This window comes from Protobothrops mucrosquamatus, unplaced genomic scaffold (genome assembly GCF_001527695.2).
Source record: "Protobothrops mucrosquamatus isolate PMUCROS unplaced genomic scaffold, P.Mucros_1.0 scaffold2678, whole genome shotgun sequence".
NCBI lineage: Eukaryota > Metazoa > Chordata > Lepidosauria > Squamata > Viperidae > Protobothrops > Protobothrops mucrosquamatus.
Window position 1 is genome coordinate 77,243 of NW_015388725.1, and position 13,876 is coordinate 91,118.

At 37.8% G+C, this 13,876-nt stretch overlaps 1 protein-coding gene across 1 annotated transcript in view; it reads right to left on the reverse strand.

Annotated features, from left to right (window-relative positions):
* Positions 1 to 13,876, reverse strand: part of ASPSCR1 (ASPSCR1 tether for SLC2A4, UBX domain containing) — a 92,911-nt gene that overhangs the window by 44,277 nt on the left and 34,758 nt on the right. The window contains exons 5-8 of the mRNA XM_015825528.2: positions 9,099 to 9,156; positions 7,448 to 7,521; positions 6,384 to 6,810; positions 73 to 212 (exon numbers count right to left, since the gene is read on the reverse strand). Of these exons, the coding sequence (XP_015681014.2) occupies positions 73 to 212; positions 6,384 to 6,810; positions 7,448 to 7,521; positions 9,099 to 9,156 (699 nt within the window). The remainder of the gene's footprint in view (positions 1 to 72; positions 213 to 6,383; positions 6,811 to 7,447; positions 7,522 to 9,098; positions 9,157 to 13,876) is intronic.

Genomic DNA, 13,876 nt, shown 5'->3' on the forward strand with positions numbered 1-13,876 from the left:
AAACAAATTTATATACACATTGGCCATAAAAGATTATTACTTAACTACTTGTGAAAAATAAATTTACGGTACCTTTCATTCTGGAGCTGGGCCAAACGTTTTCTCACATCATCTACTGTAACCTCAAAGAACTCATCAGGAAGATCTTGTGAATCAGAATCCAACGGCTCTTGAAGATCAGGATGGCATACAATTGGCTCTCGCTCCAAATGCTGTAGAGTGAATATAAATTAAAACTTGATGCTTGAATCCATCAAGGCACAGAATCCGCACAGCACAAGGAACATAATCTTTGCACTTAGAAAAAAATGAGTTTTGTGGTAACCCCCCCCAACATTTCTGAGCAATATATTTAAATTTTTCTGTTTACTACATAACTTATATAACTGACCTATGCCACAATCTTCCCTAATGTAAACTCTATCCTAATCTTCACAGAGTATACATTATATAAAACAGCACCATCCTCAGAATTCATGTTTGCCTCAATCTTTAATCTGTTAGAGATATATCATACTTCTTTTCTCAGGCAAAGAAGTTCTGATTCTAGGGGTTAAAAAATGCTACTTTTTATATCCATATTATATAAACCCCTTTGAACTCGAATTAGTTCCGTAAACAAAGAGTCACCATGTCTTAGCTGGATCTTTCTGGTGTCGTCTAGTGATTAGCTGGTTTTATAGCCTGGATTTAGTAATCCTATGTAAGTAGGCAGGTTATTTAAAAATGGAAGGAAGAACTTTTTATTGGAAAACATTGATTGCTAGTTACTTCTAAGCATTTATTATTAATACTTTTAAAACCTTTGAAAGACTGTAAAAGGAATATAAGTAACCACATCATCCAAACAATAATAGATACAGTTCAATTATTAGGTTGTTTGATTTGGGTGCTTTAGCAGCCAAATCACTTGTTTCAAATAAACTAGAAAAGGCTTTTTTATGGAAATCAAGCAGCAACTAATATTATCAACAATTTTAAAAGATTAAAATAAAATTGGATAATGAACAAGCTATTTGGAACTAAGAAAAAATGATCTTCAGTTTTAGGAAATATCCAAGGTAGTTCTTTCAATGTAAAACCTATATTAGTTTCACATTTAAAAACAGTACTGCACTTTTCAAAAAGATTGGTTACCTTTTATTCTTCTTATATTGGAGATGCAATACATTCAAAGGAATATATTATAGCAATGTTACTTTTTTGTTTTTTATATCATGTTTTATATATATATGCTTTTTTCTTTTATTTTTAGTTTGTTCTTTTTAGTTTTTTAAAAAACTTATTTTTAATGAATAGTTTGGAATCAAATTAGTAAATTTCATTTTCAACAGTTATTTGCTGTACAGTACTGTAATCTTTATTATTTAAAAAAAACCAAACTTGCAAATGTATCTCAATATGGCCTGAAACTATTTATCACTTATTCTTGTGTAAACATAGATTTACCCATGGAAAGATGTTAATCAGATAGGTAAACCTGCTGTAGAAAATCTAGACTCAGGAAAGACTAAACATTATAAAAATTACTGTATAGAAGTGGCTAGAAAGAAGAAAAGACTGCTTCTTTAGCACTGACTGACTAAAATGCACACACTGGTGTAGTTGCACAATAAAATCTACTAAATGAAACTGCACTATATTAGAAATAAAGTTTCCATTCCGTGCATAAAACTTTCTTATTCATGGGCTAGGTTTCGCTAGTTCTGATAAAGTAAATACTGTGCAATGAAACTTGGCCGACACATTATGAATCCAGAGCTATAAAGCGATGGCACCACTTGGTCTGTATGGTTAATAGGCTGCTTTGAAAACTAGCATCTTTGACCATCAATGATCTGCCTGGCCTGGCCCCAGACTCCATGAACTTGGATATTCCTATTTTTAGTCACCCATACCCCCACATCTTGATTTCTCTAGCATACCCTGTTTTTGCTCGCCTTCCCACCCATCTACTGTCCTATCATCCTGACTTCTCTCCAGCACCACTACCCCTCCCACCCTGAACAAGCCCTCTGGGAATAGAAGGAGCCTCTCTCAATTATCAGTAGAGACAACACAAATTACAAGGCAAGATTTCCTCTATTTGTGGGCACCGGAGGGTAATTTGGAAAGTTAAAAGAGTGAGGTTGCGTGGGTGGACCCTCAGCTACTTTTAGAAAGTTGAAGAGAGTCAGGTCTAACTAGAGGGTGAAGGAGCCTGATTGTAGCTTTCCCTGGGCAGAAAGCACAAGGAGTACCCACGAGCTGCCAATCTGTCCTTTCACAATGACTACTGTCGCCTAACTCTAGTTGTTTAGAGGCTGGGCTGCAGTGCACATGAGCACAATTGTCTTGAACTGAGAGTCGTGGATTCCTCCTCCTCCTCCTGGGTTAGAAGAAAGAGAGTTGACAACTTCGCAAACCTGAGTAATTTGTCACTCAGCCCCATTAAATATAAATGGGGCTGAGGGTCACTATTTCTAATTATCAGAAGAGAATAGACAATGGGTGGTCATAGTGATGTTATGGGACTGCATGATAGCCCCTAACAATTTCTATTAATGCTTGATAAATAAATTTCACACAACCTCTGATAGAGTCTCCATAAGACCAAATAATTAACCCAGAACCAAACATTATCAACTATATTCAGGGCTTTTTTTCTCAGCGAAAAGGTGGCGGAACTCAAACCTGGCCACGCCCTCATCAAACCCTAGGACCGCCCCTTTAGAGAACAGGAATGCAAGTAAAATGTGGGAGGGGCTATTTCCGGTGCGGCCGGCCCGGAAAAAGGTGCCGGAACGCGGTTCCGCCGCGTTCCGGCTGAAAAAAAGCCCTGACTATATTCCACTAGATATTTTTTATTTATTATAACAATAGCAAAGAGTAGGTAAAGTAAGGAACTCACAAGAAACAGCAAATATAGTAGTTAACACGAAGGAATGTTTAGCTTAAAAAAATTAACCATGAGGGTGAAATTTCAGCTTCAGAGGCAGGTACCTCATTCATATAACCAGTTTATTTTATGTTCTCTTTTTCCTCTTCAAACTGGTCTTCTATGCCCTACGTAAAATTTGTTATACAAGTTATATATGCCTGGAAAACTGAAATTTATATCACATAAATATAATTATCCTGAGAAATATTACCTGGAACTTTCAAATTGTAATTGACACAGAACGTAGCTTGAGATAGAAATAGAAAGCATTAAACTTTTAACTCTCCTCTTTTAACAGCAATGATTTCCAAAATCTGAAGTGAATTCCAGAAGGGCTATGTCTAGAAACAAGTAATTGACTTGAGGATGAAAACAATGCAACGCATTCCTCTCTACTATTAAATAAACCCAAGACACTGACAACTCCCACTTGGCTAGGGATTGTTGCCCAATGCTGAAGACAAAAGCACTGGTCCTCTTGTATGCGAAGCTTTTCTAGTAGACCACCAATACTAGGTCAATTGCCAGACCAGCACTCTGTTTCAGATATGGAGCTACAGACCGATGAATAATAGTTCAGTTTCCACAATGCAGTTCTTAGAAGCAATTACAAGATTCCAAAGAAGGAAGACAAGCAGCAGTTACACAATACATATAGCACGGACTGGGTGACAGAATGATTAGATGGATAATTCTTTGAACTAGACAGTTCTTCCATTCCAGGAATTACAGCACAAGGCAGTTAAAGGAAATATAGACATAAACATACTAGTCTTTTTCACCTATTTTGGTTTTGATTTCCAAACTCAACCTATGACAGAATCTTCAACTATAGCAGTGGTTCTCAACCTTTTTAATGCCGTGACCCCAACCGGTCGTAAGTCGAGGACTAAACCGGTCGTAAGTTGAGGACTAAACCGGTCGTAAGTCGAGGACTAAACCGGTCGTAAGTCGAGGACTACCCAACTGGTCGTAAGTCGAGGACTTTCCCTGCCCGGGAGCGCCGCGCATGCGTGGTTCCGCTCCCTGCGCCGGCTGAGGCATAGCTGGCAAGCAGCAGAGACGGAGCAGGCCGACCACCAGCTGGCCCAGCCCAAGGGAGGTAAGGCACGCGCCGAAAAAGGGGAAAAAATGGCGGACAAAAAAATGGCGGACAAAAAAAATGGCGGACAGCCTTGCTTGGCGACCCCCGTGAAATGGTTGATCGACCCCAAATGGGGTCCCGACCCACAGGTTGAGAACCACTGAACTATAGGATTATTATAGTGCTGTGGTCAAGCCACTCAAAGCTATCTATTACCCACCTAAATGTTACTGTGCTGCACAATTAAAAGGTGAGGGGCCTGCTACAACTTCCAAAAAAATATGCTGGATAAGACTAAAACCTCCCGCATTGCAACATTCTGTGATCTCTAGGGGAATAGGGAGTGAAGCTACCTTCTAACAATTAACGTTTTGACATCAAAGTCAAAGCATAGCTTGTCTGTGAACCAGTCCTAGCCCAGAAGTAGAAGGATGCCGGCACAGATTTTATCCAGCTTCTTCCATCAAATTAAAAAAGAAAAACCCACACACAGGCACAACATTAATGGGAAGATTCTTTTGCTAAAATGGACCTTTGATGTTTAAAAATAATTTGTTTTGTTTTGTTTTGTTTTCCCCCCTTCTCCCCCTCCGGACTAAAAAGGGACAAAAAGCAGATGCTATGTGGCCAGCCCCGTTCTAGGGCTGTTGATGAGAGCAAGAGAAGGGAATGGAAGGAATGGAGGAGGGAGTGCAACGTAATCAATCAGCAGCAAAGGCACCCAAGATCAAAGAGTCTAAAAGCAGCAGTCAAAGTCACATGCTGTTTAATATGAAGGAGGGAAGACTCCAGCAGAACCTGCAGCCACTCTAAAGACAGCAGTCTACCGGATCTTGGAAGGCAGGCTCCAAGAGCATTTAAATTAATAATAATGATAAAGTTGGAAGGGACCTTGGAGGTCATCTAGTCCAACCCCCTGCTCAGGCAGGAAACCCTATACCATTTTGGACAAATGGCTGTCCAGTCTCTTCTTAAAAACTTCCAGTGTTGGCGCATTCACCGCTTCTGGAGGCAGGTTGTTCCACTGGTTAATTGTTCTNCATCTTTTTTACATCATGGTGACCAAAACTGGATGCAGTATTCCAAGTGTGGCCTTACCAAGGCATTGTAAAGTGGTATTAATACTTCACGTGATCTTGATTTCTTAAGTAGTCTATGATTTTGGCAACGTAAGGACTTCGGTCAAGGTTGTAATAGGGGTTCCCTTGGCTACAGGCAAAACAATGTAAGAGGGTGTGTCCATGTCTCAATCTAGTATCAGAACTGAACACATCAATCATACGTACAAAGATTACGTGATGTTTTTCGTCCAGCTCCTAATAATGGAGTAGCACAGCATTCACAATGAACTGTGTTAGACCTAACAGGATGAATGCTCTAGAAAATTAAAACAAAAGATTATGAATGATTCGAGTCACCCAGTTTGAAGTGTTCAAGAGGATTACCACTCACCTATGAAACTGTTTGCTATCATATAAAATATAAATAAATCATATAAAATAAACCAAGGTTTAATTATTTCAGGGAATATAACATAGTTTTATCTAAATTTGGGAGAATAAATTAACACATTTTCCTTTCTCCTAAATATTTTATCATTCTCTTACTGATCACTTTCTTTATTCATTTTTATAGGAGTCTGGAGGGGAAAATAAAACTTCAGGAACCCCATAGCAGAAAGATATCCAAAGGAAATGTAACATTCTTAACTATACGAGGATCAAAATTCATCTTGGGGGATTATAATAACCACTGCAAATCGATCCTAATTCCGAGAGGCTTCAATGCTACCTTTTCTTTCTCTTCCTCCTGATTTACTTACAGATTGTGATTATTATTATTATTATTATTTTTTGCAGCAATAGAATTCCTGTGGTTTAAGGAGGTTAAATTTTTTTTTAACAATAAAGGCTATTCTGAGAATAGAAGGCTACACTGAAGGAAGCTTTGCTAAATCAAGTCTTACTTTTGTTTCAAAGGAGGTATGAAAATAGATTGTCCAGTCTTAAATGTTCGGTCATTTGCTCTGCTTAATCTTCCACTATGTAGAACACACCGTAATTCTCTGTATTGCATCCTTGATTCAGTCCCATGCCTATCTAACCACATAAATTTAAAATTCACAAAGCTGATGAGATTAAATTTTCTCTTTCCATCACTCTCCCCCTCTGATCAATACATCAAGTCAATCAGATCGAAGGCGAAGATTTGTCAAAACTACATCACAGTCATCAATACCAGTGGCCATAGACAATGGCTCATGTAGAACAATGACAGTAAAAAAATCCAAAGTCAGCATATCTTCTCCATCTCTTAAGGAGAACAAGCCTAGAGAACTTTCCCCTCCCAAAGAATACGGTAAACAAGCTAAATCGCTACCTCTTTTTGCTCCTTTAGTTTCTCTTGGCTGTTCTTTAACTTCTTTGGCTTGGAAGGCCCTCCAGGACTGGACAGAGAACTTGGTTGGTTTGTCAATACTGGAGATAGCATCGGTGTGGGAGAGCCACCACCCAGGGGCTGACCACTACACATGAACGGGACAAATGAGGTAGGCATAAGCTCTGAAGGAGGATGAAGCTCCTCTGAATTATCCTGAGATCCTTTGCTCCAGTTCTGCTTATCGGTACATTGGTTGGTAAATGCAGCCTCATTTGAGCAGGATGAGCTTGGAAAGGCAGGCAGGTGTGGAAAAGACACAGCCTTTGGCTCTTCTGTAGATGTTGACCCTTCTGTTACTTCTTTAGAAAGAATTTCATTGCTCCCGCCTTCTGCATTATCAGAGGAAACTGCCTTCTTTGTGTTCACTCTATTAAAACAAGAGACATGAAAAAGAGGGCGCAAGTAGGTATATGCATAGACTGGAGAAATTATTTTCCTCTTCAGTCAAAAAGTACAGAAATATGTGGTCAATATATTATTGGGAAGTGGGATTCAGTTTTTTTCCCCAGTAACAAATGAAGCATTTCTCACACAGATTGTAACCAAAAAAAAAAAGGAACAACACACTGAGATACTTACATGCCATAGTTTCCAACCATAAATCAAAAATACTCTGCCAAATTTAATGAAGTTTAAGTTTGATAAAGTATTAAAATTTACAGTCTTAAAGGGCAATTCATGGAGAACAGAGAACTTAACTCTTTTTGGCAGTATTCTTGAAGACAGTTCAGATAACCTTAGCTGGCACAGGTGTCTAATTGCAAAACACAGATATCTAATTGCAAAATGGGGTAGCTAAATAAGGAATATATGTTAATGAATGCAAAGCCCTTATAAATTTTAAGTCTTATTTTAAAACAATGACACCGTTCTATAATGACTTGGGGAAGGCCTACTTGCTATCCTACTCACTTCCCCAAAATAAATTTATCCCTTGGGCAAAAAGAAAAGAAAGAAAAAAGAAAAAGGGAAAAGAAAAAAATGGAAATAATGCTCTTCACAACCTGATAATGGCATTGCCTCCAGTCAGACCAAGCGACTTCAGACTTGTCTTCTCCAAAGCAGTTTTCCCAGATACCTACAGTAGGAAAAACCATACAGTTCTGTTTTATGAGTTTTGAAATGGCATCTCACTCAAAAGTTATTTGAATACTTTTAAGTATCAATGAGTAATATATAGCAATCTGTCTCATGTACTCTTCCTCTAAATCAGACATGTCAAACACAAGGCCCGGGGGCCGGATGCGGCCCGCGAAGTGGTTTCATGTGGCCCGCGAAACCATCCTGGAAACAGTGAGGGAACAGCCCCCGCTGCCTTGGCCCTGGCAGGCCAGGAGCCGATGTACAATTTTATGGTGGCCATCTATGCTGAAATGCATTCAGTCTTAGCTCCACAAGGCCGTCTGAAAACAGCGAGGAACCAGCCCCTGCCGCGTCGGCCCCACCCCCTGGGTGCATGCTGGGGAGGTATCACCCTTTGTGAGGAATGAAGAAATGCACCATCACCTGGAAGTGGCCAGCAAATGGCCCTCACCTACTTCACATATCTGGCTTGATGGGCTCTGCCCTGGTCCCACCCTTTTCTGCCAGAGACCCTCAGATCTGTCCCACTCCTGCCCAGGCCCCCACAGGCACCCTTGACGTGAATGATGTAGAGCTGGCCACGCCCACCCAGTAGGCCACACCCACTCCATCCACGCCCACCCAGTACGCCGCACCTACACGGCCCCACGAGGGTAACCACAATGCTGATGCGGCCCTCAATGAAATTGAGTTTGACACCCCTGTCTAAATGCTTCTAAATCTATATTCTTGTTGATCCTTGTTCAGAGTGTTAAGGATTATTTTTTTAAAAAATTATGTTAGTTCTATATAAATAAAATCCCACATTACATTCTTGACATTAACATTTAAAGAAATCTTAAGATAGCAGAACTGAACAAGACATAATTGGAAATATTAGAATCTACCACCAGCCTTGATTAACTGTTGCTCCAATTTGGAATTAAGCAATTTCATAAGTTTATGTTCTTCCTATCTTAGTAGTAATTTAAACATGCCCAATTGCATTTAGCTATATGATGACAAGTTTTTCCTCAGAGGAAGCATAAAAGAGACTTATTCTGCCTATCCACTCCTCCCCATCCCTTTCAGCATTCCACTTCCAGGATAGCAGAACTAGCACTGACTAATATAAGGGTGATCTGTTCAGACCCTGGAAGGAGAGGTTGGCATTTATTCTAAGGTAGGTGATGAATAACTCTAAAGTACTGACATATAAAAGCATTAAACAAAAATAAAAACCCTGCAGAGATCAAAACAAGCAAAAAGCAAATATTTATTAAGCTGTAACCACTGTTGTGATTCTTGAGTTTTATAAGAACTTGAAAAAACACTCAAAGAGATCATTGAGTATATTTTATGGGCTCAAAGGCTTGAGCTAAGCAGCCCATGATTATGTTCCAGCAGGGTTTTTTTTTTCCCTCACCCCACAAAATACTTCAAACTTTGAAGAGACTAAGTTCTTCCATTTCCCTTCTTCAGTGAGTCAAAAGGAGGAACGCATTTTCCAGATTGGAAAGCTATGCAGAGTAATTTTGTCATTTTCAGTGGGAGATGAAGGGGAATGGTGGAGAAGCGGGTCTGTTGACTTACTTCATCTCGCATGTAAATACAGACGGGGAAGACTTCACTTTGCTGTTCCACATATTCCCTGCAAGGAAACATAAAAATTAAGTATGCCGTATTGAAGAAAATCCTGTTCTGATTTCAAATGTCCCAAAAGAAATCTAATGTACAGTCTGTGAATTTTCTAAGCCTTATCAGAGAAAAGACTATAGATAGTCCAGATTAGCTTATCAATATTAATACTCAATGGTTGCGTCCTCATCTTCTACTTACCCGTGGCGCAAAAGGTCCTGCAAAGTTCAGATATGTTCTTCATCTCTTTCTTATCCCAATCCACTACAGCACGGGTGTCAAACTCGCCACGTCACGTGACGTGTCGCGACATATTGCGACTCTTTTTGCATTGCCGGCAATGGGGTGGGCGTGGCTTTGGAATGATGAAACTGGCCCGCAGGCCGGCAGTTTGACACCCCTGTACTACAGAGTCAGACTGAAGTTGTAGTCAATTGAAGTGATATTTTCTCCCTTCTCCCAACTTAACTCTTACTGTATATAAATAATTATGTAACTTCAGTGAGAAGGCTGGCAATCAATTACTATTGGCCATTAAAACATGCTTCCTGTCTAGTTAATGAGCACTGTCTTCTATGGCCATTTTGGGTTGTAGGAAACACCAAGACTGGCTGGTGCAACTTTAGTGCTATGGTTTTGACACAAGAATAGTAATCTCTTCAAAGAACAAGCATAAAACTAAAAAAAAAAACAATCCTGGCTGACAGAATTGTGGGAGTCAAGAAATGCTAGAGATGAACTTGAAAGAGATACGTAAAGTTTCATGCAAGCTTCACCCAACCAACAGACCTTATATGTGTATCTGTATTTTTAAACATGGGTCAATTTACAGTATCTCCTACAAGACCAACTTTTTCATCTTTTTTAAAAATCCAATCCCCTTTGTCCTCTACCTCCATTTGGACTAGGCCTGCAAGAGCGTAGCTGAAGAGTTTTTTGGCCTTATGACTATCAATCCTGATCAACAGGCCAGTGTTCTTATGGTAAAAGAAAAAAAAATCTGACTACTAGTCAGCGAGCATATCATGGAGCAGGCAGGAAGGAACTCTGTCAATCTCTGTATAAGCTTCTGACTGATGGGTAATAATAATAATAATAATAATAATAATAATAATAATAATAATAATAATAATAATAATAATAATAATAATAATAATAATAATAATAATAATAATAATAATAAAAAAAAAAAAAAAAAAAAAAAAAAAAAAAAAAAAAAAAAAAAAAAAAAAAAAAAAAAAAAAAAAAAAAAAAAAAAAAAAAAAAAAAAAAAAAAAAAAAAAAAAAAAAACCAAAATAAGTACAGCTGAAGAATTCCAGAGTAGATGAGAGAATATAAAGAAGCAATAAAGCAGATTAGTGCTGGCTCAAATCTATATGTAAACTATTATACATACAGGTAACCATTATCTGCAGTCTCTTTGGTTTTATATATCTTCAATTGATAAATTCAGACTACATCATTATATGTGTTTACTTCTTTTTTGTATCTACCATTTTGGGTGCATAATTCTGAGCCATCTGTCATTTTGCACATGTGTAGAAGTATGCATTGGGCCTCCAACTCTTTCCAGGAATCTCCTTCCTTCCTTCCTTCCTTCCTTCCTTCCTTCCCCCAATCTTTCCTTGTATAACTGCCAAGTTGGAGTCATTTTCTGGAGCTCCAGATCTAAATCTCTCAGTATTGATACCGGTAGATTCAAGATTCTAGGGCCATCTATATTGCCATTGCTAGATTTTATTCAGAAATTGGGTTAACAATTTATTATTCTTTACTTACCAAGTAAGCCAACATGCACAAAGTAACTCTACAGCAGAAATAAACTTATCATAGTCCAAATTATCAATGGAGCATTTATGTTCTAAAGATAGAAATAATAGCAGAGATCTATCTTCTTTTAAAATTATTGATTTTCTTTAGTCTCTACTCTTTTGCACTTAACACCAACACATTAGCATTTAACTATTTTGAATATCATGGAAATAAATATTAACTTGCCAGTATCTGCATTGTGACACAAATTTGATAGATAAGCCAAGTCAGAGTGGTTTTGGAAGGAAGGGGAAATTTCAGACAATTAAGTCTACCTCTCTTGGAAAATATGTGTCATATATGTGAACTACAGAATGAATAGTTCTAAAAATGATGTTAAGATTAGTATGCATTTTGTATTTCTCCTCACAGAAGGCATTCTTGGGAAGGAAACTACAGTACCTACAGCATCTAAAATCCACAGAAGACTTAATGCTAATTCTTGATTAGGAAGGAATTAGCTGTAGAAAAAAGTTAGGTTGTGGACTTTTTTAAACAGAACTTGATGTGTTTCAGTTCACTTAAATAATGTGATTTTAGATACTTGGTAAAGATTAAAAAATCCAGCAATGTATTATCTATAAAAAAATAAAAGGCTTTCAATTAAATATCCAATACCACTAAACCAATAGTTAGTTTTCAGGTCTGGAAGAAAAAACAACAAACATTTAAATCTAGCAAAACTGAATTTGAAGTGACTTGATGAAAAAACTCAAAATAAAATAATAACAAATAGTGGAACAACAAATCTTCTGAGATCCAAGCTTTCTATATCAACTCAAGCAGAAAGCATCCAACATAAAAATATAGTATGTCCTTCCAGAAGGCAATACCTGCCAAAAGACTTATAGAAACACTGTGGAAAGATGAAAGTATTATTTTTAAATTTACGTAAACTCTTATTACTGACTCTTACAAATGGAAATTCTCCTTCTTTATAGTTTTTTCTTCCAATTATGACCATAAGTTGCATTCCTTTATTCTTCTGCCAGAAGCAGCCCAATATGTTTTGAAATAGCACTCCCACTTTTTTTTCCACATATAAAGATGCTGAACGGATTGGCAGTTGAAACTTCAGCACTGGAAATGAAAAACCATCTTTAAATGTGCACGAAGACAGCAAGTCATATGGCACACAGCCTATTTGCCAATATTGTAAATCAGTGCCACTTACTATTTCCTAGTATCTGCAGACTGCAGCATAATTAAGCTATCTTACTTTGCCTAATAATTGGGATAAATAGATTTTGCATATCTTCTATCTCTTTTTGCTTGTATGTGCATTTATCTCATTTCCTGCTCATTCCAAAGACAGTTTTTGGACTGTGTTGAAATTCTCTACAAGACTGAAGACAACATGTGTGGCCCTTCAGACTTTTTTTACTCATGACCCTAATGGAAAAAATACTGTTTAAATCACTTTATGTTAGATTTATGATAGAGAAAAAGAGATACCTTCCTTTTGCAAACATTTGCAGTTTGGGAGGCAGGGGAAAGCTGGGCCTAACAGATCAATTCTGCCACACAGAGAAAAAATAAAATTATACTTGGTCAAGGTAAGCAAGGGTACATCAGTATTAAGGGACAAACTTATTTATTAGATTTATATGGCTGCCACCTCAAATAAACAATTTTGGGCAGCCAACATTAAAAATAATAAACCCACATTTTTAAAAAGCCATACAACAAACACATAGCAGCTGCAAGAAAACCAGAAAACAATATCATACAGTTGACACAACCAGGAAACTGGCTCTATCAGACACCCAGGGCCCCAGGTTTGAGCATAGAACCAGGTCTCCAAGGCCTTGGAGGAGGGCAGCAAGATCAGGCTCAATCTGATCTCCAGAGGGATATTCCAGAAGATGAGTGCCATGGGAGAAAAGAGTCCACTCCTGGGTCCTGCCAGAAAACATTCCCTAATTAATGGGGACAAGTAGAAACAGTTCAGGAGAGATGGTCCCATAAGTGCCTTGGCCCAAGTCACAAATGGCTTTAAAAGTGACCATCCGCACCTTGAATTGCACCTGGAAACATACTGGTAATCAATGCAGCTTGCAAAGCAGAGGGATTACATGCATTAAAATGAGACCCCCTTCACTGCTCACGCTGCCACATTTTGTATTAGTTACTTAATCAATGCTTCAGTGTATAGCAGGTTTTAAATGAGCATGTCAGAGAAGTCTCGCAGAATGACAAGTCCCTGGATTATTGGTTCTGGAAATAGAAAATTTCTCAAAACAATTTTGCTGCAGAAATTATTAAAAATAATCATTCAGAAATTTGGGAGCGTAATCTGTCAACAAATATGATAGTGATAAACTCCTAAGTATATCCTTAACTCAGAACATGACATGAATGCTGTGATCAATAACATATTTAAGTATAAATCAGAAAGGGAGGTAAGCATATTTTAAATAATATTAGCCCAATGAAAGCTCTTGAAATTGTGGATACTATTGTTCCTTTGAGGGATGACTGGCAAAAACCAGGGCTTGCTTCCTTATAAGACTTATAGAACCATAAACTGCTATAGCTATTCTGCTTCCTCCATCTCCAGTTTTCAGATTAGGGGACAATGTCTATATTATTGTTACTAAATGCCAATTTTAATTTAGTGTCCCAATATTATATTTGGAGTGCTTCAACCTGAACTTCTTAAAAGCACCAAAGCTCTCTGCTTAAATATGCTGATCAATTTATCTTTCATTGTATTTATTTCCTTATTTCTATGTTCTTTTCCAGTTTGTGAGAAATATGCACATTTTAAAAAAATTATTTTGAAAGGGTTACAATTCTCACTTATCCTTAAGTTAAGCTTATTCCTTTTTTCTACAAGCTACCTAACTGCAGAGGTGGGTGATCAGAGCCCTCAGGGTGGCTGTAACAAGAGAATATCCAAGACATACTTCTCCAAAGT